The sequence below is a fragment of the Corvus cornix genome, chromosome 1 (assembly GCF_000738735.6).
Source record: "Corvus cornix cornix isolate S_Up_H32 chromosome 1, ASM73873v5, whole genome shotgun sequence".
Lineage (NCBI taxonomy): Eukaryota > Metazoa > Chordata > Aves > Passeriformes > Corvidae > Corvus > Corvus cornix.
This window is the reverse complement of record NC_046332.1, coordinates 40,138,196-40,162,589: the sequence shown is the minus strand read 5'-3', so window position 1 is coordinate 40,162,589 and position 24,394 is coordinate 40,138,196. Positions and strand designations below refer to the sequence as shown.

Here is a 24,394-nt window from a genome sequence, read left to right as displayed (position 1 = left end):
CAGTTATTTCTGAAGTACTTTTCAGTACTTTCTTTAACTGACTTCATCTGAGTGAGAAGCATCCAACATACAGTTGACTCCTTGTCTGGTGTACCTGTGGCCAGAGAGGAACTCCATTTTTCAGCCAGCGATATGTGGGCCTTGGCTTTCCTGTGGCCCTGCATTCCCACCGGAGCTGATCTCCACTGTCTAATTGTGTATCATTAAGTTTCTCCATCCAGTGTGGGTAGGCTGCAAGAAAAAATTGCCATGTTAGAGTCAAAATGTATAAACTGCTAAGTCTCTAGCTGATGTGCAAAGACCTAATCAATTAAAAAGCTTAAATTAATGTCCTTTACAAGACTCATCCTATTCTCAGAACAAAGCACATAAAAAAAAAAAAAAAGGCCAAAATCAAAAGGGAGAGTAATAAAATTAACCAAACTCCAAAACTTTAAAGGAAATGCTGTAATGGTACCAGGTAGTGTGCAGTAACATGGCCAAGAATAAAAAACCTACCTGATTTAATAAAGTCAAATGGATTAAATCGCAGTACTATATGTTATTGGATTCATTATTCCTGAATTTAAGATGAATGTTTGGTAGTCACAATAGAATGTTTAGTAATTTACAAGACCTAAGTTTTTTTAAAATTCTGGTGAGGAGATTAATTGTCATAGACTCTGTTTCATGTAGTTTTCTCGGTCTACTAGGAAATCCTTATTTATTTAGCTAGGAGTGACTGGGAATTTGGTAAGGTATTTGCACATATTTCTGTTAAAGTGTCTTCAGTTTAATTCTTATTTCAAGGGAGAAAATGCTTTTAACATTTTTAACCACAGAACCCATGAGATTTCCAGCATGCATCAGGAACATAAATTACACAGTAAGTCAATCTTAAAACAGTTTTTTTAAAGGCAGACAGTTGATAGCTGTATATGTGATCACTAGTACCTAAATTTCACTACATAATCCATCAAAAAACATAAACATTTTTTGCAGAGAAGTAGAACTTTAATGTGGCAGTCAATCAGATAGCTATTTGTAGGATCTTATAATATGGAAAACATTATACGACTCAGTGAGAAACTGAGCATTGATATGCAGAAATAAAAATGTATGCTTAACAGCCAGCTTTTGGGTTTTCATACTGCAGTCATATCACTTCGTATAGCACAGAGGATGATAGATGAAATTAATTAAGGATACTAAGTGTTGATTTAGGGTTTTTTGTTTGTTTTTTGTTGTTGCTGTTTGTTGTTTTTCCAAATCGTAGTGAATAAGTTGCTAAAAGGCCATCATTGCTAAAGGGATGTAAAATTCTGCTTGGTATGAATAGAAGTCCAGATCTGTCATAACAAAGTCTCTGCTGCAAACGACAGATAATTGATAATGTACTTAACCATTAGGAATTGAGTTTAGAAATAAATCTTTGAATCTAGCTGGCATTTGACAGGTCACCAATCAAGGATGTGAGAAGATATGAAAAGGCATGACAGGTGACTAACTGCTTCTAGCTTACATCTTGTGCATGGATTATAAAGAAAGAGAACGAGGTGTCTATCATTCCTAAGCAGGGAATAGTCTGCTTCAGAGTCCCAGACCAGACATTTGTAAGAAGTTGGAAACATATTATAAGAAGAATCACTCATTTCCTTTTTGGTAGAGGAAAACAGAGAGATTGACCCAGCCCCACTGCCAAATCCAAGACAAAAACTCTCTTCTTCCTTATTCTTCTCATTACAGTCAAGGAAATGCATGAAATTCTCTACATGTGCTCTGCTGTTCTAAATATCTTCTTTCTGAAGTCATAACAAAGGGTCCCACAAAAATCTGCAGAAAGAAACAGGTTTTGGGAGTTCCTGTTTATTTGTTGTCTGTTGTCCTAAAAATATAATTCAATTGCACTGCATAGTTGCTGTTCTCTTTTTGAGTGTTTCAATATGTGGAAAGGAAGCACACTGAGAAGCAATTGTTTCCTTTGAAAACGACAACATTAATATGATTCTGGAGGAGGAGACAGTTAAATGTGTAACAAAAAAGTCATAAAAGACAGCCAGTGGTACCATAAAATCATGCAGTTTCGAAGAGGAACTAAACTGTTCCTGTTTATATTTACTTATTTTCAGTATTTTGCTTTTCTGTAAATTCTACTCTTTGACCCAAAGCATATATAGTCTCACATTTCTGTGTTGAGCTGGAGCTCATCATGAACCAGAGTGTCCAGAAAAGACTATGCACATTTTTACACTGAAACAAAGCTGCCCCAAGCCTGGCTGCAGACTTGTCCTCTTCAGAACTGCTGTTCCCTACCTTTTGTCTGTGTCTGTCTTGTTAACACAATCGTGGCACAGGTTTTCTTCTGAAACTACAAACTTGCAAATCACAGTGGTATGACCGATAGGTCAGAACAACCTTTTTCCATTAGTTGAGGTATTTCTACGCTAGATTTTCTCCTCGTACCCTAAATGGCCTTTAGAGTCACATTTTTCAAGCTTGGACTTGCCATCAGTGAAGGCAATGACTCAGATTCCCACCCCTTTGAGAATAAAGTAGCAAAGCAATAGGTACATGTAGCTGGAATAGAGCTAAAAGCATGATTGAGAGAAATACTGTTCATCATTTTTTGACTTCTATTTCTCTCTCTATGTATTCCTTCCCTCTCTGCTCATTAGCAAGGGCCACTCTCCATAAAATCATAACACTTGTTCTAAAATCCTATCCATACTTTTAAAATTGAAGCATTTAACTGAATGTACAACTTATAACTCAATGTTAATTGAGTTATAGACCCATTTTTGGGTCTTTTTTAAACAAATATATTTTAACATAACCCTGATAAAAGTGTATGCAAAGAAGACTTCATTCCATAATCACACTTTATTTTAATTAGAAAATTTAACCATATTTCAAAAGTAACAAGTCCTTTTCTTCTTCTTATAAATGTAACATTCATCTTAGGAAAAAACCAGGTGTCTTCCTGTTTTTTAATCTGTCCAGTGAACAGTTTTGGGGTCACTGGGAGAAGGATGCATTTTAGTGTTCGGTAGTCTTTATGGGTGTTGTGCCAGAGCTTTATACAGTGCTTCTGAGACTTTAAAATCACCATCCAATCCTTGATTTATTGTATGCTGCCTTTCTGCATCTGCTTATTCAAGGATGTCAAAATGTTTTACAATTTAAATTGGCAATAAATCTGCACTCTTACAGGCTGGTTTTTAAATCTTCTATGAAAAATGAAATTAAGGTCCAGAAAATTCCAATTATTTCTCAAATTTTTAAACAACTTTTTGTCTTAGAGAAAATAAAACCAAAATTTTATATAGACAAATGACTTGAAATGATGTCCTAAAATGTGAATGAGTACAGAGTTTGCAGTGAAAAAAAAATTATTTTCCTGTATATGAGATTAATTGGGAAGAGTAAAGTAGGAGAAGCATACTGAGGAAGATAAGTGAGAAAGTCGAGATAGAAAATTTAAAATTAACGTACAATTTTGGCTACAAAATCTCTTCTTTTGCCAGTTTTACTGTGTGGCCTAATCTATAATAGCAGGAGTGGACTTTTTTCCTCATGCAGTTTTTATAAGGAAGTAATTAAAATAGATTTTAAAATCAGTATGGTCAGTTACACTGCATTACAAAATATTCCTGCCCTCAGCTGCTTGTTCCATTCTTGTGTTATGGCAAACCTCCCCTCCAGCTGTGAGGAGGGCACTGCTGTAGTGCAGGATGAGGGAACTGATACAACCAAAAGAAAGACGGCCAAAAAATGTGTTTCTATAGTCTCTTCACATCACCACCCCCTGCTGATCCTGGCACTAGTGAGTAGGTAACAGAAAAAATCCCAAAAATGTAAGAGTGAAAGAGGAGCAGGAATTGCACAAACCAGTGTTTACCATTGGGAAAATGCTACTAGCCAGAATTTGTGGAGAAACAAAAAGGTTAATGACAAGTATATCCACTCACATTTTAATTTTTGTGCTCTCTTCTATGAATCAATTTGAGCTTGAATAAAAATTCACAGAAACTTACAGGATGAGGAGATCACTTGGGGGAAAATCACACCTCTCAAAATAGGTTGCAATGCAGAAGAGGATGTCTGGCATTTTAAAAATGATATTTTTAATGCCTACAGCTGAATTTCTGCTAAGTGCTGAGACTACAATTTTGTGAAGTTGTCAGCATCCGAAACAGCACTTTCTGAACAACATTCGAATTGTCAGCTGCATCAGGCAGTCATGGTGTATCTGGATTGTAGCAGCAGGTAAGAAATGGAAAATCACTAGTTTGTGATTAAATGTGACTAGACAGGCAGACTGGGTGTCCTGGGCATTCTCCAAAATATTCTGTGGTGACCCAGATCAGATGCAACTGACAGAATGAAGAAGATTCAAACAGACAGCAAGTGAGTTCCTACAGAGATATGTAAATTGTGAGGCTGCGGTATGACACAGCTGGTCGTACAGACTGCTCTGAAATTTTACAAGAAACCTCTGGTGAAGAATGCCGGCCTACACCTGAATTTCTGAGCCACAGTAATCGTTGTCACCTGGAGGAATAAGATGTCAGTGAAAAGACTGAGCCTACAAGTAAATAATTCATGTTGACAGTTGTTACGAACAAAAGGTACAGCAGAAGAGGACATTTCAGATAATGCCCCCCAAATCCTGCAACATCAGCTGTCAGCAAAGGAAGCTGAGAACTTTGTGAAGTAACATTTGGCTAAATGTTGTGCTGGTAAATACCTTCTTACACAAACCCTCTCAACACCTCTGGAAAGAGTTGCCAAGGTTTGTGGGTCAGTGAGACACTAGTACTGTCTTCAGGATCATTGAAGGCTGTGGGTGGCTCCATGGGGGACTATTTTATCTTGAGGCCAAGGAAAGGCACTTGTAGGGGGCTAGTAAAGTCTGTTCTTCTTGTCCTGCTGTATTGGAGGTCACTGCTGGTATTGTCCATCTGAAAGCCCTCTGTAACCTTTTCAGACCTTGCTGCCTGCTAATGCAGATAGGTGAAAATATAATAGTCTCACATATCTGTTAATAGAGGAATGAGACAGTATGAAGTGAACTCTCTTCCTTAAACATTAAAGAAGTTGTCGTTATATTATTGCAAAAAAGACCAATGAGCTAAAATTGTGCTCTATCCCATAAAGGCAGAGACTCTAAGAATATAGTTCAGACAATGGTGAAGAATGAAAAATTCATATTTCTATCTAAACAGAACAGGAAAAAAACTAACATTGTAAATATTTTCCATGGAGTACCATCTTTATTTCTGCTCAAAGCAAAAGGCCAATGAGAGATGAAGAACTGTGTAGAACACTACATCATGTTTGCTGTCATTTTATGCCAAAGATCTGCATGGTGCTCTTAAATAAATCATTCCATTTTATAGCATCTTAGCTTCTCTCTTGAAGAGAACATTTTATATTCTTTTAACTCTGAAAGAGGGAAGCAGAGATAATTATAACACCTTTATAAGCTGCTTCGGCATCTAGTAGTTTCACAGCTCTAGAAAACAGTTAGGAAGTGTATCAGCTGGGATATACCTTATAACTCAAATTAAATTTTTTAATTTCTAACATTTTAAGAGACTTTGTAGAAAAAGACCAGCTGCTAAATTCCCCTGGCCCTCAGGTGCCTTGCAGGAGCTGATATATTTTCATGGGAGTAAATTACAGTAAGAATTTGAGAAATATCAGTGGGGTATTGGCAAAGTAGTAGGCATAGAGTCGGTGCTGGGCTTTGATTGCTGTTTTCAGCAAAAGTATTATAAAACCTTTGCTGCAAGTGCAAGATGACAAGTCTGAAATTAAATGAGCAGACTGTTGTCTTAACCATCACATAATTTTTCCAGCATGTAAAAAAAATCGAAGACAAAAACCTGCCCTGGGCTCTAGATGGGTGAGAATGGAAAGCAAGGAAAGAAGCATGATCCAGAGATATGCTGGTACTCACTAAAATCAACTGAGTTAAGATAAAGACATTGGAAAGCCAGAGGAGACAGAAAAATTGATTATGGACCTGAAAATATTTGCATATGTGGAAAATAAATGAAATATATGATGCCAGTCTATAGTTATTTGATGAAAGTGTGTAACAAAGGCAGAGAACTCTGTATAGTTAGTAATGGGGAGAAGGCATTAGGAGCCATGGGCTGAAATCAGGAAAAGAAAAAGAAAATTGATTAAGAAGAAAAACTCCTTCTTACACATATCCACCAACTTGAGGATCTATCTAAACTGTAGCAATTCAACTGGCTGTGATGTTAGAAGACAGAAAACAATTCAGTTTGAAAGATTTGTTGCATAACCTCCTGAAGCAGGCCTTTCCTGCTAAGTATTTAAGGTTTAGGGTTCATGGAATGATAGAAAGTAGTGTAGCTTTAATTGATTAAAAGTAGTGGGACTCAAGCTTACATGTGATATATGTCAAACTTGGACTTGTAAGTATTCATGGTATGTATTATATAGGCTTTTGTTTCTAGACTCTAGAATGCAGCAACAGTATAATATAGAATTCATAGGGTTTTAAAAATATTTTTATTTTTGGGGTTCCTTTTTTCTTTTCAATGTGAAGCATGGCTCAGTTTTGCTTTCATGGTCACTCAAAAACTTTTTTTTGAGTCTTAGACAGAAAACGTTGAACACTTTGTGAAAATCATGGAAATCGTGCACGCAATTGAAAATTGAAAATTGAGAATTTTCTGCAAAAAAAACCCCTTCTTCAGCTCTCACTCCAGTAAAATGACCATGACAAAGCGTACCCAAGTATGGCATAGGTAAAATGTTAATAAAAGTATGATAATAATCCTAAAACATCTCTAACATTGTTTTCTGATAGATATTTCATGTTTAGGTTGCATGTCATTGTTATATCAGGTGTAAAAGACATAGACTTTTAAAATTACAGCTATACTCTTTAATTAGAAAATGAAACAAAACAAATCCCATATGGAATTGTATTTAAGTCAGTTCTTCGAAGGAGTCAACATTATTTATGTTTCAGACTTTAATGCAATACTAAGGAATAAAAATATTTACTTTAATTTAATACTATTGTTGGTATATAGGGTATACTCAATATATCAAGGTATCTTGTTTCTACAGAACCTTGGAATGCTTCACGTGTAATCAAAGCCTTAAGCATGGACAAAGCATTTCAGGATAATACTGTGTGCAGTTACACTTACTGTATACTTGTAGCTGTCCTCTGAAGACATTTCTTCCACGAGAGTTTTCAGCCTTACATTCATAAATTCCTGAGTCCTCTAGCTGCACATTAGGTATTTCAAGCACAGCTTGGGATTTTCTCAGACGGGCTTTACTTGGATTATGACCATTAACTTTCCTCCAAGAGATTGTTGGAACAGGGCTGAAATATTTAGTAAAATTAATGTTAACACTCTTTGACTATTGAGAATATAGATTCTGTTATCTGGTAGTTTAAACACTTAATAATCTAAGTAGCAATAAAATGTAATCACAATTAAGGTTCGTATAATGGTTGATATACCTCACTTTCTATAGGGAATCCTTGATAAATGGATTGCTACATGGAATGTGTCTCTTTCATCCACAAGGGAGGCTGTTTTTATTGAGATCAAGTAAATCACTTGAAATCACTCTCTAGAGTTACTTTAGCATTCTATGTTTCACTCCTGAATGCTTCCACTCGATAGGTCAAAGAAAATAACAACTTCAAAACTTGGATGGATTTAGCAAATTCTAACATACCCCAGTTTTCCTGCAATGATACTGCAGTGCAGATCAGTCAGTGAAAACATCTATCTAGGTGGGGAATTTCAATACCACACTTTCTTGGATAAATTAATATGACCAAAGGTCTGGAGAGTTTTTCTTACAATATTCTTCAAGTTACAAAACTGGTTGTGTAAGAAGACATATTAATGGCGCTGCTGTTTCTGTCTCACAGCATTATGCTCTTGCTTGTGGAAGCAGAAGGGTCATTTACAATCATACCCAGGAAAGAAATGGATTAGATAATGTTTGCACTCATAAAATTTTCTTTTTAGCCCAAACCCTCATCAGACATTGTGCACCCAATGGGCCTTATGGTACAGACATACATTTTTCTAAATATGGCAGATATTTAAGAGGGAAAAAAAAAGAAAAAAAGAGAACTGTTAAAAAATATTTGATTGTGAGCTGAAAGCCAGACTGCTTCAGGTACTCCACAAGAAGCTTGGAGGACACTATAACAGAAAATGGAACGTTTTGAAAAAAATATTTTGTATTTATTTCAAGTCTAAGGTTAGATATAAACGCAAAATCTTGTGGCAGTTTAGATGAGGAAAAGTACTTCATAATAGTTAAAATTCAAATTCGAATTCATTTAGTTTAAATTCAAAAATGCTATGAATTTCAGTCATGATTTGCTGACTTTCACTTGCTGTAAGTGTATGAAATTTCATTAAGAATACCACCTTTCCCTCAGTATTTCAGGGTATCCAGTTTGAGACACAAAAAATAAGTATATGACAACCAAGTTCTGGTTATTCTTCAACCAGTTAGAATCAGGCTGTGAGTTACTGCAGTTGTACTCAAGCTTGCAGACAAGATGCTCCAAATTCTAGTGCTTTATAGAGATTAAGACAATCCCCAAATTGGTAGTTGATTATCAGAAGATTTGTCTAATTTTAACTCCTGAGTATCACATATCACTGAGTTTCATTGAGCCTATTAACATCATTACCTTACAAAACCACATATAGTCCAATATGGAATTCATTTTAATATACCAGAAAGAGAAAATTATTTCCCTTATCAGTTTGCTGCACTGATTAATTAACCTGATGAAATGAACTTTATTGTGTGTGTGTATTCACCTCTGAGACACGCTCCCTACAATATCTTGCTATCTTTGCAAAATGATCTTTTATCAGTGTCCCCCAGAGAAGAAATACATGTATGAAGCATTTCTTTGTTTCTCCTCGCTAAACAAAACAGGCTGATCTCTTTTCTTTCCAGTACTCCCATTATGCATATATTTTTCTTTTTATAGACATTTGTGGATCATGTGATGTGTGTGGATCATAGCTCATAAGACCTGTTTGGTTTATTTTTCCCCTCTATCACCACAGAAGCTGCATAGCTTTCTCATTTTTAACTTTAAATTATTTTCTTGATGACTGATTTCAAATTTTGGTGTCCTGTAGAGTTGGTTTGAGGACTCTTCTACAGCTTGTATGGTTGTAATTTACGAAGTTTGCTTCCTATTAGAAGTTATTTTACATAATTTTCAGTTAGAACATTAAAAGAACTTCCCATTCCTATCTGATTCAAGTACTTCAATATGTTGACTTTTAAATGTGAAGCATAAATAAGATATTTCTTTCTGAGGCACTAATAAAAATTTCTGTCTTAGCCCCACTAGTTATGATATTCCTTTCACATCCTTAGCTACATATTTTGATTTGCTATACTTTAACAGCTATATCTATATATCAGATGTAGTACAAATAACAATCTTAGTTTCCTTTCCCCCTTCATTAGCCCTCGTATTTAATTTCTAATCACACACTTCATTCTGATATTTAAATTTAGACTCTCTCTTGAACGACTTGTGGAGAATTTTGCAAGTTTTCTGTTTGGCATTCAGCTTTAAGGGTTAAGTCCTTGTATGGTTGTCTTCTTCTTATAGGAAAATAATTATGTCATGATTGCTGTCTTCAAAACAGCCACCATGGGCAGATAAGGGTTTCATTGACCATTATTATTCAGAACACAGGTCCATGCAGGAACTCTTTATGTTGGTACAGTGTAATAGTACTCAGCAGCTGCTGCTTTAAGACTGAAATAGTGCAGATTGTAACACTGTAAGGGTGTTATGTTTGCTACCTATTGATGGTTAATTTGCCTTCAGCCCTGCTTCCACTAAAATCAGTGACAAAAATGCTTTTTCTCTATTGTTGTGGAGGAAAACAGGTTCTGATGAACAGAATTAGTAAAAGGAATTTTTTTGGTAGTGTGCATTTCTGAGAAAGAGTCAAGAGCTTATAAACCATGAAAATTGTCTCATTTAGCTGCTATGAGATTATTCTGAAATTCTTGTATTTGGAAAATTTCCTTTAAATTGTATTTAGCTAATTTTTTAAAATTTGCTGTTGTGTTTCCTGCAGCAAGCAAATGTGTATAACATGGCAAACACAGAGGAAACTGGTAGTCGGGGTCATATTTTAAAACAACTCATTTCTTCATCAGTATGAGGTAGTAAGTGGAATTTTTCAAGGAGATAAAGTTTCTTTAGCTGGGCAGATTTAATGATTTCAAAGGAAAGTACTCCCATATTACAAATCAGTATTTGCAGACAACTTGTGGTTCTGTTTAATGAAGCTTATTTTCCTTGCATAACTTACAAGTGACGCATGAATTTTACATCTGAAATAAAAATATATCTATACCTATTTCTCCTCTGTGACTTCTGTGAGAATGAAATGAAACATGAGTGAGGATGTGAAAGAATAAAATTGTGTGACTGTTCTAGAAAACTCATAAAATCCACCATAAAATCTAACTAACATATGCACACTTTTCATCTTTTTAAATGATCCATTTTTAAATGACAGCTTTTTGAAAAATAGAACAACTGCAGAAGTATTTCTAGAATTAATATGAATTTAATGTAATAGCCATAATTATTGAATCTTATCACCATTATAATCCATTTTGATTTTGGTCTCAGCAGACATTTATGGGAACAGAGTTTCCTTGGTTATTGTAACCCTGTCCACATTCAACTCCTGTAACTAAATTGATTTGAGCTTCAGTTGAGTTCAAAGACAAGACTTCTCCTCACTTTTGGATAAAAATCTTCTGAATACTACTGGTAAACCTTAGTACCACCAAGAAAAACCCTACTTGAATTCATAAATACTATCATTAAACTTGTCATTAATCTAAATTGAAATAAAAACCCTAAGTGGTCACTGGTGAGTGTAATAGATATTACTGTGGGCTTGTATGCTTTGAATTTGAAGAAAATATGAGTTATAATTTTACCTTTGCATTTACAAGAGATTATAAGAGTCAGTTTTCAGCAGTATATTATTTGGGATTCCCAGCTGTTGAATTAGCTGGGAATTCTTCACAAGTTTCAATAAAATACAGAAATAAAAATGTTTTAAAAATTGGAAGCAATTCTTCTTTCTTTTAATTTCATATGTGGGAGAATTTCATTACATTCCTAAAGCACATATTTATTTTGGGAAAGGGATGAGGGAGAAATAAGAGTAATGTCTGAATTTTAAAATACCTTTTCCATGGATCTGAGCTCCTAGTATTTCAAGAATATATTAAATAGGAATGCATAGATTACTTTTTCTATATTTGGTTGGTACATATTGATGTGATATTTTGAAATATTTTATCTTCTACTGTAATTTCAATTCCTCTCCACATCATTTTTCTTTACCATGCATCACTGTTCTGAGCTGTGCCTTCAAACCCACAGGTTCACATCATAATACGTCTTGAAAAGCTCTGCATACCTATGGAGACTTTATTTTCTTATGCCTTCCTGTCTTGCACCTGTGCTTAATATCTTCTAATTATTACAGGATAATTATGAGGATTAAAATGTTGAGGACTACAATGAAATTCTCTCTGTCAGATGCTTTCCAGGAATGCCCATCAACCATTCACATCTACCTTTAGAATGTCCCATATAAATCTGTTCAGAGTTTTATGAGACACGATAACCACTTTTCCTTTCATTTGGTTATTAAAAGATACTTAGGAAAAGATACTCATGAAATATAGCAGCAGTGAATATGGTGATTTAAAAATTAAAAGAGAATAGAAGCAAATAGTGATGAGCTTGAAGCCAGTGTTCAGGAACAAGTCCAGGTCTGCAAGTCACTTCAAGAGACATCTATGATTGTGCTAAAAAAGTCTGCTGCATATATGAGTGTCATATATTAATTTTGGTGTGCTTTCCCACCACTGCTAGCTTGTTCTTTATGGCACAGAGCAAGGACAGTGCTTGCTTGGCTGTATATCCAGCTCCACATTTTCTTCACACTTTAAATTATGGCACGTTAGAGCATCTCTAGCATCTAAAATTGTGCCGTGTATAAAGATGATTCATTATCTATAATGGTTTATTATTCACAGTGAATTATACTCCAGAATTTCTCTTTACTCTCTGATCAGACCCTAAACTGCTGTCTCAATCTTGACACTTAACTATTTGATACCTAAACTTAGATAATGTAGCTGTCCAATATCCTGAGTTAGATGATATAACTGACAATTTTGGTGATTTAATTTTTTTTTTCAACATTCTTAAATTTGAGTTAATCATGAACAAATGAGTCACCTGATTAAGGTGTAATCAAATGAGAACAGAAGAACCACAATAGGCAAGGTGTTGGTTTGACAAGTAGTGAGCAAAGAGGAAAAGTTATTCCACAACCTTTTGTGTTTACATTTAAAAGTTAGGTAGTGGGGTTTACTCTTGATGAAATCACAACAGTATAGGTAAAAATTTAATACAAAAGAGCTGAACATCTCCTATGTATTCAGTGTTGTCCTCACTGCAAAATTCCATGTTATATTTAGGTCATCATAGTATAGTAGATGCTATTTTTATGGTGGGATTGAGGAGGTATTGAGCTATCATGTCTGTTTAAAAAATGATGGAAATAAGCTCTGTTTTTTCCTCAGTCATCCAGTAACCATTTTTTCTAGTCTCTGTATCACACCCTACCTCAGCACGTGGCTGGGGTCATTCTGAAGTGGACATTCTTCTAGAAAGTATTAAAGACATAACAGCAGGCAAATTATCACCAGCCTGTGACTTGATCAAGGCTGTTGAGAAGACAATCTGAAAAATCTTGAAAAGCAAAAGACATATATGATGTCTGCTGTGTTAGTATAGGGGATAATTTATGAAGAATCCATGATTTTAAGTTAGAGACAAATGCTTTGGAGAAGAAAATTTGTTTGAAATGATGACACGTGTTTGGCAAGTGTTCATACAGTAGAACTGTGTTTATTTGTTTTGTGTTAAAGCTATTTTATAATTGAAAATTTGTGTCATTTTTCTCTGTTCCAGACCTTGTCCAGGCAGAATTTCTGTAGCTGGCACATTAATCTAGGAATTCCTAACTGCTGTACAGATACAGCCAGCGTATGTGTACAGATCCAGGAGATCTAGAAGACTAGTTAGAATGAGTCTAGAAATCCCAAAAATCATGAAATACCATCAATCATGCTGCAAATGTAAGCACAAATCCAGTGTGTCTGGAGAGTGCAAGATGGCTTTTGTGCTATAGTATAATATGCATTTATTTCTTTGTGGGAAATCCTGAAGAGAAACATAACAGTGGTAACTCTGGCGACCTACTCTCGACAAATGCTAGAATTTGTCTCCTTCTGATCCTTTCAGACTCTGACACAGAGAGAAAGCCTAAATATATGCTTCTGGATAGTAAGTTTGGAATGCAAAAAAAGTGCTTCTCCATTTTTAAACCTAAAGCAAGGCTGTGCAAATTACTGAACACAGTTTCTACTAACATTTATAAATTTTCTTTGATGGTTCTGAGAGAGAAAGGGAAGGGATTGGTAATATTGCTTCTTCAAGAATGACATTCTACTGATGGGGACTTGCAGTTTGGTAGGATTTTTTCCCCTATTTCCTTATGTCATATGGTAAAAGCAATCAAATCTAATTTTTTAGATTTAGAGTGAAGCAGAATGAGGCCTGGGAGTGCTACTTGAGATTTATCAAAGGATCTTTATTACATTGCTATGGATGACTGCAATATTTGTTACAGTATTATAAAGTCTATTCAAGAACAAGTCCACTTAAAAGAAGATAGAAATAAATCCAGCCTTTTATCCAAAATCCAATCTGGCTCTACCACCTTATAACATAAATACTTATTGAGCATGAAATAAAACTAACTTGACATTGATGAAGTCTTAGAAATATTTATTTGATATAAACAATATGTGCTATCGAAGGGGGGGAAAAAAGGGAATCGTGGATCTATTTGTGTCATATAAACAAACTCAGCTTGAAGATGTCATGCTCATCTTTAAAAAGCTTCCTCTCTCTCATCACAAGTTTATCTTGAGGGGAAAGGACATCCTTACTTATAACACCGACAGATGCTCTGCAGAGAGTGTTCATTTCCCTGTTGCAATTGTTTTTTATTTGTAAACTTTAAAAGTGGCTTCCACACCTTCCAACTTTGGCATCTGATAGGAGAAACAAAAAATTTTTCCTGTAGTGAGAACTGGTGTGTAGGGACATGGAGTAACATGATACTTTGTCCTATGGAACTTAGAAACAGGTATTTCTATATCAGTTTTTGTATTGATTGTGCAGTTTCATTTTGGGCAAATAATTAAACCAGACTAATATTCTATGGCATGGTTTCTCTGTTTAAAAAAGAGAAAACAGATAATTCATGTCTCTGTGACCTGTAGATGAAAAATATAACATCATGCTGAAACTTGGTCTTGATGGTAGAGGCAAATTACTACCTGTGAACTTCTACACTGTGAACTAGCTTAAGGCTTGAAAATATTGATTTACTAGCATACGTTGTTCTCACAGTAATTCTCCTATATGTAGGAAAAATATTGACTATTTGAATTTTATATATATATATATACACATATATATACACATACCAGTGAAAATTATGCTCTATTCCCATGTTTATACCAAATAATACTCATCTGCTGCTTGCCGGCTTGACCATTCACTCATATCAATGCCCCTGGGTTTCAGTATAGTGCAGTTAACAGAGGTTAACTTTAGGTTGGTTCTGAAATACCACCAGTGCATTAGCTCTGCTACTCTTTAGCATAACACCAGGGCTGAAGCAGGATGTGGATTCATGCTGATAACAAGAAGACTCAGGTTAGAAAAGAGTCTGATCCCAGAACAGAAATCCTCATGAGACCTTTTTTGACACTAGATTACTGGGAAGGGGTTGGGTTACAGGAACATCTTGTCTGGTTCTCTTGACAGTTTGTAACAGGAGATGCCTCCTGCCTGGTCTGGAGGAAGAATCTTGGAAGACCTGTTTGGAAACATTCAAGACTACTAGGTAATACTGGATTTGCCAAGATAAGCCAACAAGAGGATAGAAGTCGGAGAGAAATATATGGAAGACTTGGTTCATTGTTTTAACTGGTGGTCTGAAAGTAAAAAGCTTCATTTTACAGATATGAAAAGGAGAGAGGGTTGAGGTTAGTCCTTTGAAGTTAGGAAACAATGGTGCAACGGTGCAATGCTAGAATCTTCTATTCCCCTGTGTGGAGAGACCAGATGGATAACTGCATGTGCTAGATAGAGAAGTGTGCAACCTAGATCTCTGTTACTCATTATAAAATTATTGTTTGTGGACTTCTTGTTCCTGGCAAAATCACATATGATTATGTGGCAGAGGAAGAAAAGAAAGGAATCAGGTACTATGAAACCTCTGACCAAAGATGCATTCCTGGGTGCCTTTAACTTTCTTTTCTGAAACTGTTCTCTTCATCATTACATTATTTACTAGACACAGACCAGATCTCACTGAAACAGCCCTTTAAAATGTGGACTTGCAAAGTCTGTCTTTTTACACCTGCAGAATGATTTGTACTATCTAGAAACATGCTTCACAGCCATTACCCTGTGTCATTGGCTTAATGAGCCACACTAGCAAAAATAACTTCTTCAGAAACTTCATGCAATTCTCCACAGTTACAGTCAAATGTTCTTCACCAGACCACAAAGATTTTTTATTTGGCCACTCTGATCTTTGCTTAGGTATTATATTCACTTATCCAAACACATTGCTTTTATTTATGCATATTGAAAGATATTTAGTAAGTTCTCTCTACATAGATTAATAGAATGGTATGAGTTGGAAGGAAGCAAAGATTATTGAGTTCCAGCCCCACTGACATGGACAGAGACACCTTCCTTTAGATCAGGTTGCTCAGAGCCCCATCCAACCTGGCCTTAAACACTTCCAGGATGATGCATCCACAACAAGTATGTAGTCTGTAATGAAAATATTGGTAGTGACATAAAACAAGTAATAGCATTTTTAATGAAAGCTTGAAGATCAATTAGGAAAGTCTGAAAAAAGAAAACCAGGCAAAGAAGGTAACAAGAAATACTATATTTAATGGATTTAAAACTTTGAGATATTTTTTAATCTGAATTGATTCAGAGTTCATTGTTTGAAGAGAACATTTTGAAAATTTCTTAGATTAAAAGTTACTAAATTTCATTAACTTGTGTGACTTAAACATGTGTAGCTTCACCTTCTTTTTATTTTATTTCATTTAGAAAACAAGATTTTTAAATGGGCTACCAGGTGAGTTCTTGCAAGCCATACTACGAATGGGATGAATGTTTACAACTGAGCTATAAATCTCTTCCAAAGAAAGTTAACAGTAGTATTATTAAGGCAACATTAAATATGACAACATAACCAATACGTCTATCAAAAGAGCCTCATCATAATTCACTAATAAAAGAATGTAAATATTGTTAATTTATTCTTAGCATTAACTAAGTATATTTCAAACCAAAAACATAGTTTTGACATTACCAAAGTGAAATAACCTAGCATTTAAAAAGAAGGTTGGTCTGTTACGTGCATATTACTATTGAACAGAAAAAACACAAGCATAAAATAGTCTCTCAAAAATACAGAAAACCAAGCAAATAGGTCATAAGAAAATATTTCTTTCAGCACTGTTCTCTATTGATTCTTTTGATTCAAATATCTATGTTTTGATCTATGTGGTTAAAAAATAACTATAATACAAAAAAATGGATGCATAAAGCTTTTTCTTTATTTTTTTTTTTAAGGAAAACAGTCCTTTTGGCAGTCTACATGGCCCTTATTTTAAAAGCAAAGATTGAAAACTCTGGTAATCTACAATACTGCAATATTCCACATCCTGTAATTTGTTTTAATGAGGAATAAAATATGATTACTCACTCAAAATTGGCTGCTGGCACTTTCATAATACAAATTCTATTTTTTTTTTTCTGACTAGAGCCAGAAAACCAATGAAATGTGACTTTTATATGGAAAATAAAATAGAAGTCTGGTGTAATGCACAAACAAAAACGCACTAAGGAAAAGGCTGGAGTGTGAGGGTCAGAAAGGGTGTGTTCATTATACGCAATTTAGAATTAAAAAACCTGTGTGAAAGAGTGAGAGTCGAATTATTTGAAATGGAAACAAGAAGACAACTTAGAGTTATATGCCAGGAAGACTAATAAAGGGAAAAAAAGAAAGATATGTTTCTTACACTTGAATTTTTCTTGCTTTCCTCTGAGGCCAAGGGTTTGGGCTCATGGAAGAGGGCAGGAACTTAACAGCTTTTCATGCCACTTGGACAAACCAGTCCTGTATCATTGCTCAAACTATGAAAACTTGTTCATTTTCAGGCTTTTAAAAAAACTTTATATTTCCATCGGTGTCTGCTTTTAAGTCCCGTATTTAAGATAATATTGTTAAAATTACTTATGACACAAGTGTTCTCCAAAGTCAGGAAGTGCTGAAGGATGCTTAGATGGCTGTCACTGATGTGATTCAATAATGAATATGTCATATAGTGGGCATGGAATTTAGAGTCCTTTTGCATATCAACAGCATTAATTTCATCTCTTTCTAACAGGGAGCTAAATGAGACCATCAGAATTATTTCTTTGAATAAAGTACATGAAAAAAGAAATTAAAGAATGGACCAGTTGCCTCTAGGTGTTCTTGGAAGAAAAGTCAGTAATATTTGAGAGAACATTAAAATGGCAACCTGCTGTCACAGAAGGCAGTATCTGAGAAATTGCATTTCTGGAGCAGGAAAAGCCAGGAATGCTGAAATTTGTGCAAAAGTGTCAGGTAGCAAAACGAAATCTTCACCAGAACTTATCTGAAGAACAAGGTCATGATCTGTCTTCTTGATTTACGTAAAATGTCTAAGGTCTGATACTTAAATGAACATAGAAAATCAGGATTATCTGGACTACAAACAGAAACCTCATTACCCATTAGCTCATTTGTTAGTTTTACAAAAAAATTAGCTTGTCTTTTTGAATAAGAGAAGACACAAGGAGTGAAAACTGTGTTACTCAGAAGCAAACATTAACACACTGCTGATTTTTCATTAATTTAGATGTTTTGAAATCTTCCATTCAGATTTTTCTTCTCTTTTTCTTTTCAGTTATTTGATTATTTTAACAATGTTTAATGTAAATACTAATCAGGATGCAGCAATTCTGCAAATTAAAATGATGTATTTCTGTTCTTGTGAAAAGTTTAAAATAAATAGAATATGTTAATACACTGTTATTGCCAGTGGTTTTTTTAGCACATTTTTTAAAAAAATATGATCCCATGTTATGTTAGGGAACAAACAAAAATTCAAGTATTTCTAATAGAAATTGCATAATTAAACGGGTGGCAGAAAATATATCCGTATGCTATATGTAAGTACATATATGAAAGATACATGTAACTGAAACATAAGGTAGATGTGTAGGTAGATGTGTAGATGTGGCAGTGAATATGTCTATAAAAGCAACCTTGGGCCAGCATATATATCCAGCACAAAACATCACTAACTGCAAAATGCCCACTCTGATATATAAGCAGTAAATTTTATTTGGTTCCTCTGTTTGTCATGTCTTCTGTTAAACCTCAGCAGTAAATCATTGATTTATGCAGTGGTTTCTTAGCCAATGACTGATGCTCATCATAAGCAGCATTATCTAGTACAAATAAGATAATCTTGAGATATTTCACTCTTGCATTACTTTGAATTCTTTAGCAACTACAAAGTCTATTTGTAAGCAGCATCAATAACATAATATTTTCACTTGTAACTGAACCAGCTACATATTGCTTGGGTCAGAATAAAATCCTTCTCAGAGAATTTTTCTCTGTCAAGCAATCAAGATATTTGCCTTTTGTTTGAAGACAAAAGCTGCAGAGTTTGAATTTATTTAATTCTTTCAGCCATAGTGACTGGCAGTTCTAAACAAACACTGTTAATAAATGATTAATCTGTAACTAAAGACTAGGCTCTTCCTGGAATATTTGCCAAATGCCTACTTCAGGAAATCTCACTGGAATGTCTGTCATTCTTGCAATTACGGTGGAGAGAGCAGAGTGTTTCAGACAGCTAAATTAAAGCATGAAAAATCAGCAGCATGTTGGTTTTGAGATTGTAATGACCCCTGTGTTATTTACAATAAGAACTCAAAAGATCAAGTTTCAAAATACTAAATAAAAAAGAAACAAATTAGTTGTTGATTCAGTTTAGTAAATGGGACCCATGGCAATCTAACAAGCAAATACCCCTGTAACAAGGCATCAGGAATAAGAAATGGAGAAAAAAAAGAAAATTATGAAAATGAATAGGAAATTTGATGCATTTCTACCTCTCACCTCAGCCTCCAGGTTTCAAATGGTGCCTGAAATGTCATTCATGTAATTATTACCATATCAGGTTGAAAGCAATTTCGGCTGAGCTGATTTGATTGTGCATTAATGGCTGGGAAAAGATAAGGAATGTGCATGGTAAAAATACCTGCCCATTACAATAGCAGCAAATGGGGTCAAGTATCTTATTAGATAACCTTAAATTCCTTGACCATTCAGGTGGTTTTCATTTTTTGTTTATTAAAGATTAACACTAAATAAAAAGGAGGAAATAACCTAATCAAAGCCTTTCCTGTCAACTTCACCTTCATTTTTGAAAATGATTGAATCTTTTTGAGAGTTTACTGAATCTCATGGTGGTGAAGATGGAAGGTATCAGAAGCTCTGTTTCTTGCCTTTCAGTGATGGTTGCGAAGGACAATGTGTGTCATACCTCCTTTTCACTGGAAGGTTGACTTGTAATCTGTCAGCAACTGCAATTTAATTGCAGCAAAATGAAGAAAATAAGAAGTAATATGCTTCAGCCATAGCCAAGATTCTAAAAGGGCCTCGTTGCCAACTATTGACTTGACAGTGTTTCTGACAGGAGAGAGCCTGGAGCCATCAGCTTCTACAGAACAGCCCTTTTACTCATTTATTTCAGCATCTCAGGGTATCTCTCCACTTATTGGTCTTCTGTCCTCTGTCACGTACCTCTTTCCTTATCTTTACTATATAAAACATAAGACTTGTGTTTTGCCCTACAAAAGTTCTTGCCTCACATTTGTTTTCTAAACTACTTCTTACTTTTTTCTTGGGAATGAATTTGCAAAAGCTGCAGTCACTAATGGCTCCCTCTATGTGGCCTATGGTCTCCCAGCTTTTGTTTGGACTAGTTTGGCTATGTCCTGTTTCTTCATCAACTTCACTGAACCTAAATAGATACAACTGAAAAACTTTGTCAGAATTTATCTTTAATTATTTTTGTATACTTTCTGTTGACCTGCATACTGAGAGCATCTCAATATTGGTCAAACATGAAAAACGAGCAAGAAGGGAGTAAGTTTCAGACATATATCATCCAGTCAGTAATTAGGAACTGTTAAGAGAAAAATCTGAACAGAAAAAATCCAGTGACCAGTGACACATGAAGGTCAGAAAGACTATAAAAACATTTAAAAAGCCCTCTCAGGTAATAGAGACAGGCTTTGAAAAGTCACTTTGGAAAACCAGACCTGCCAAGCAAGCTGGAGGAATGATCCTCAGAAAAACAGACTATTGTCTTAAAACTCCGAACCTCTTATGTTTTGTTCCTCCTTAGGTAAATAAGTTAGAAGAATTGGTGTGTAAGATACAGTATTTCTCAGACTAACTCTTTTATGGAGCTCCTCCAAAGGAGTTACAAAGACAAATCCTTCCCTTATTTTTAATCAAGGCCAGGCTGTAAGAAACTTGTATGTGTCTTGATAAGCCATGAACTATAAAAGCAAGCAGTATATATGATATTTAGCAGCATAACTTTGGAGACTAGGGGCAAGATGTCCAAAAGGAACACTGTTATGAAAAGGAACTGAAAAGCATTCAATACAGTGGCATTTTTTTTCAACACACCACACAGAATTTGATGAGGTATCTTGGAAAGAATCCTACCTGATATAATTTTTATATGTCTCTAGAGAAACATCACTGAAGGAACATCTGTTTTTAGCAGCATATATGTGAAGAAGAAAGAATTTCTTTGAATCACTACAATTGACTGTCAGTTCTGTCTGGCTGTATATTAACCTTCCCAACCTTTTTCTTGGGAAGAATCATAATAGTAACTTGAGTAGTTGATAGTAACCACCACCACAAAACTGAAATGTTATCAATTTCATCCTATATTCTGTAATCTGAATACTGTGTAGAAGTAATAGGTATAGTTTCTCACACCTTTTTCTCCCTAAACTCTCTTACCAACAAACATCTAAAAACCCCTTGACATAAATAGTAAACATCCATTCTGTGCTAGTGCTATTATGTCAAGTAGAAACTAGAGAGTAGGCACTGACACAAAGTGACTTAGGACATGATTAAGATATTCTGCTCATAGCTTCATGTATAAATTATGCACATGGGGGAGGGGAAAAAACTCTACTAATGTTTGTTTATTCTCAAAATATGATATTTTGACAGAACAAACTCTAATTTACTGGTTTATAGTATCCCAGTGAACAAATGTGTGTGAGTCTGATAAAATTTCAGTTAAAAAACCTTTCCTCTTTTTGTTTACTTTTCATTTTGACAGAGAGTCTTTTAACTTGACTGAAGTCCTGACCACAGAAATGGCTGGGCAGGGAGTTCATAATTAGCTAGTTAGTCAACTGGTTATTTTGAGAGTGCAGTAAGCACTGTCTGTAAAAATAAAATCCAGCAAAATAATGAAACCACAAATTAGGCATGTCTCATCTTAATAAACAATGGAGTCTAATTATGAAAGAATCTGTACTTACTTTCCAAGTGCAAAACACTCCATCCTTACAGTAGTTCCTCTTGCAGCTGTAACTGTGTAAGGAAAATGGACTTCAATTTTTGGTTCATATTCTCCCATCACACCTGGAAAATAAAGAATGTTTAAAATATGAAATGTTGTGGGGTATTCCCAGTCCCTGCCCTGGAGGGAGGCCTGCTGATAAGGAGATTGCATAACCTCCCAGCAGCATCCCCTTGGAAAAGGCAGAACTTTTTGATTGGGGTGAGAGAAAACAAGAACCATGATCCTCTGGGAGACCCTATATAGATTCCTTGTAACCCACTGGCTTCTACCCTCTCACACCCACCCTTGTACCCCTATAAGATCTACCCTTCTCCCCCTTTGAGTTCTGAGAGCTCGTCCCTGGCTTCCCCTTTGCAGGGTGCAGGCTAATAAAGCTGCCTCATGTGGAACTGCTCTACGAGCCTCCCGTCTCTCCTCCCGGTCCAGCCTGGGGTTTGCCTCGCAGAACAAGAGCTGAAATCACTCTTGCTGAATCACTAAAGGGCTGACAGCCTGCTGAGACAGGCAGCCTTTCTGCAGAGGCATCCCCGGCAGCTGAGGGAGCACCACAGACCTCTGGAAGACTGTCCCTTGTGGGGCGCTCTCTCTGGATTCGTCACGGCTTCCTGGGTCTGAGCCACAGACACCAACCCAGCCGTCATAAAATATCATCAGTTTTCCATTATCACAGAAAGACCTGTGGCTTGCTTTTTGAATCTGCCCAGTAGTAAAGCTGGTAATTGATGGAGATCGCCTTGTTTGATCTGATATGTTGTGCTCAGGTCCAGTATATATATATATACTAAAATGCTCTATAGTTTACCAGAAGCAGAACAGTGAGCTTAAAAAAACGATTTTTTTCAAACTTGGGTTAATATTGAAATTTTCAAAGATTAAAGTGGGAAATCAATAGAAGAGTGAGAATTTTCATAGACCAAATCTTTGTTTACCAGCACAGTGACAATTATGAAAAAAAAATCAACATATCATGCTGTGTTTGACTGAGGACCTCCTAAGCTCAGTGAAAAATACTCAAATTGTGTAGGAGCATTTGTGCACACAGATACAAACACAGATACGTAAACATGCAAAACTCAGCTATGTCATTTTCAGTGAGACTTTTAATTTGGGAGATGATTCTGTTTTTCAGGACAACACTTTAAGTACAGCAAGATAGCATTCCAGGAAATGGGAGAGCATTCAGGAATGGGAAAATATAAAAATGGAAATAAATAGAGTTATCTCGGATTTGCTGTAGAGTGATTGACAGCTTTGAAGAATCACAATACCTTAGGAAATGGGAAATCAGTAGGGAAATGGAGGTATGTTTTATAAGGTGAGGTGAGACATTTGTATTTGATGCCACTTGGAGGAAATATCATAATCAGCATGGCAGGAGAAGAATATGACTCTAACAGCTGTGTTTGGTTAGATGGAAGTTGGGCTACAGGGGTAGGAAATTGGAACAAAAAGCTATATTTAACAAAGTAAGACTTTTTCAGATTTTTAGATGAGTAAAACTGAATAAAATCTGACTTGTTGAAAAAGTAGCAACAAGACAAGTCTAATCTAAATCTATAAAAATCAGTGAAGATTCTCAAAAAAAATCTAAAGCAAGCAAATAGGAACAAGATGTTAAAGGAAGGAGAGAAAAGAGATTTCTTACGCAGGAAAGAAAAGAAGTGAGTGTAAGAAGAAATGTGGAAGTAGAGAGGTATGAGATTTACAGCTGAGAGAAGACCAGCTGGCAGATGGGTGGAAAAACAACCCACGACCTATTAGAGCAAAAACCAAAACATAAGGCTGAAATTGTAAAACACATATTCCTAGTCCTTCAAATGTTCCTTATGGGGCTCAGGAGTTTCCACTGGGGCTGTGCTCTCATTTTCCCACTGTCACACAGGCTCCTGAAGCTTGGTTCTGGGAGGAAGTCTGAGCATATATGCATTTGAACATTTCATTAGGGGCTTAAGTCTAGTTTAAAAATCTAAATGTGTCTGATAAGTTAATCAAATAACAGAAGAAGAAAGCATAAAATGCTTTCATTTCAAATAATGTGATTCTATAAATTATGTGGCTTTATAGGTAGCAGACTTATTTTTAAAAAACATAATCCTGCAAGCATTATATATGCCAGCAATACTGACCCACTTCCTGCAAGACATAACTAAATCAGTATTTTGATATTGCTTTGTGAACCTTTTATTTTTATAGGAAAAAAAAAAGAAAACCCAACATGTATGTCCTGGGTATTAAAATAAAACCAGGCTATCAAAAAATGGTAGTCAATTAAAATTTTCCTCTAGCCCAGACTGAAATGATTGCTAGTATAGTATGTCACAAAAATGTATCCCCACTGGCTTGTTACACATCAATAAATTTAATAATTTAGTTACACTCCTTGTGTAACTGTCTTTTATTTTCTTCTGAAATTTTTTTATGATTATGAATACTAATTTCTGATTCATCTCAGTTAAACAATTACATGGGT

At 35.3% G+C, this 24,394-nt stretch overlaps 1 protein-coding gene across 9 annotated transcripts in view; it reads right to left on the bottom strand.

The window, feature by feature from the left end:
- CNTN5 (contactin 5) overlaps nucleotides 1-24,394 on the bottom strand; it is a 618,627-nt gene that overhangs the window by 124,143 nt on the left and 470,090 nt on the right. For all 9 annotated transcript variants that reach the window (XM_039563708.1, XM_039563715.1, XM_010400613.4 and 6 more), the window contains 3 exons: nucleotides 21,881-21,983; nucleotides 7,176-7,357; nucleotides 95-231 (listed from right to left, as the gene is read on the bottom strand). In XM_039563708.1, coding sequence (XP_039419642.1) covers nucleotides 95-231; nucleotides 7,176-7,357; nucleotides 21,881-21,983 — 422 coding nt within the window. The remainder of the gene's footprint in view (nucleotides 1-94; nucleotides 232-7,175; nucleotides 7,358-21,880; nucleotides 21,984-24,394) is intronic.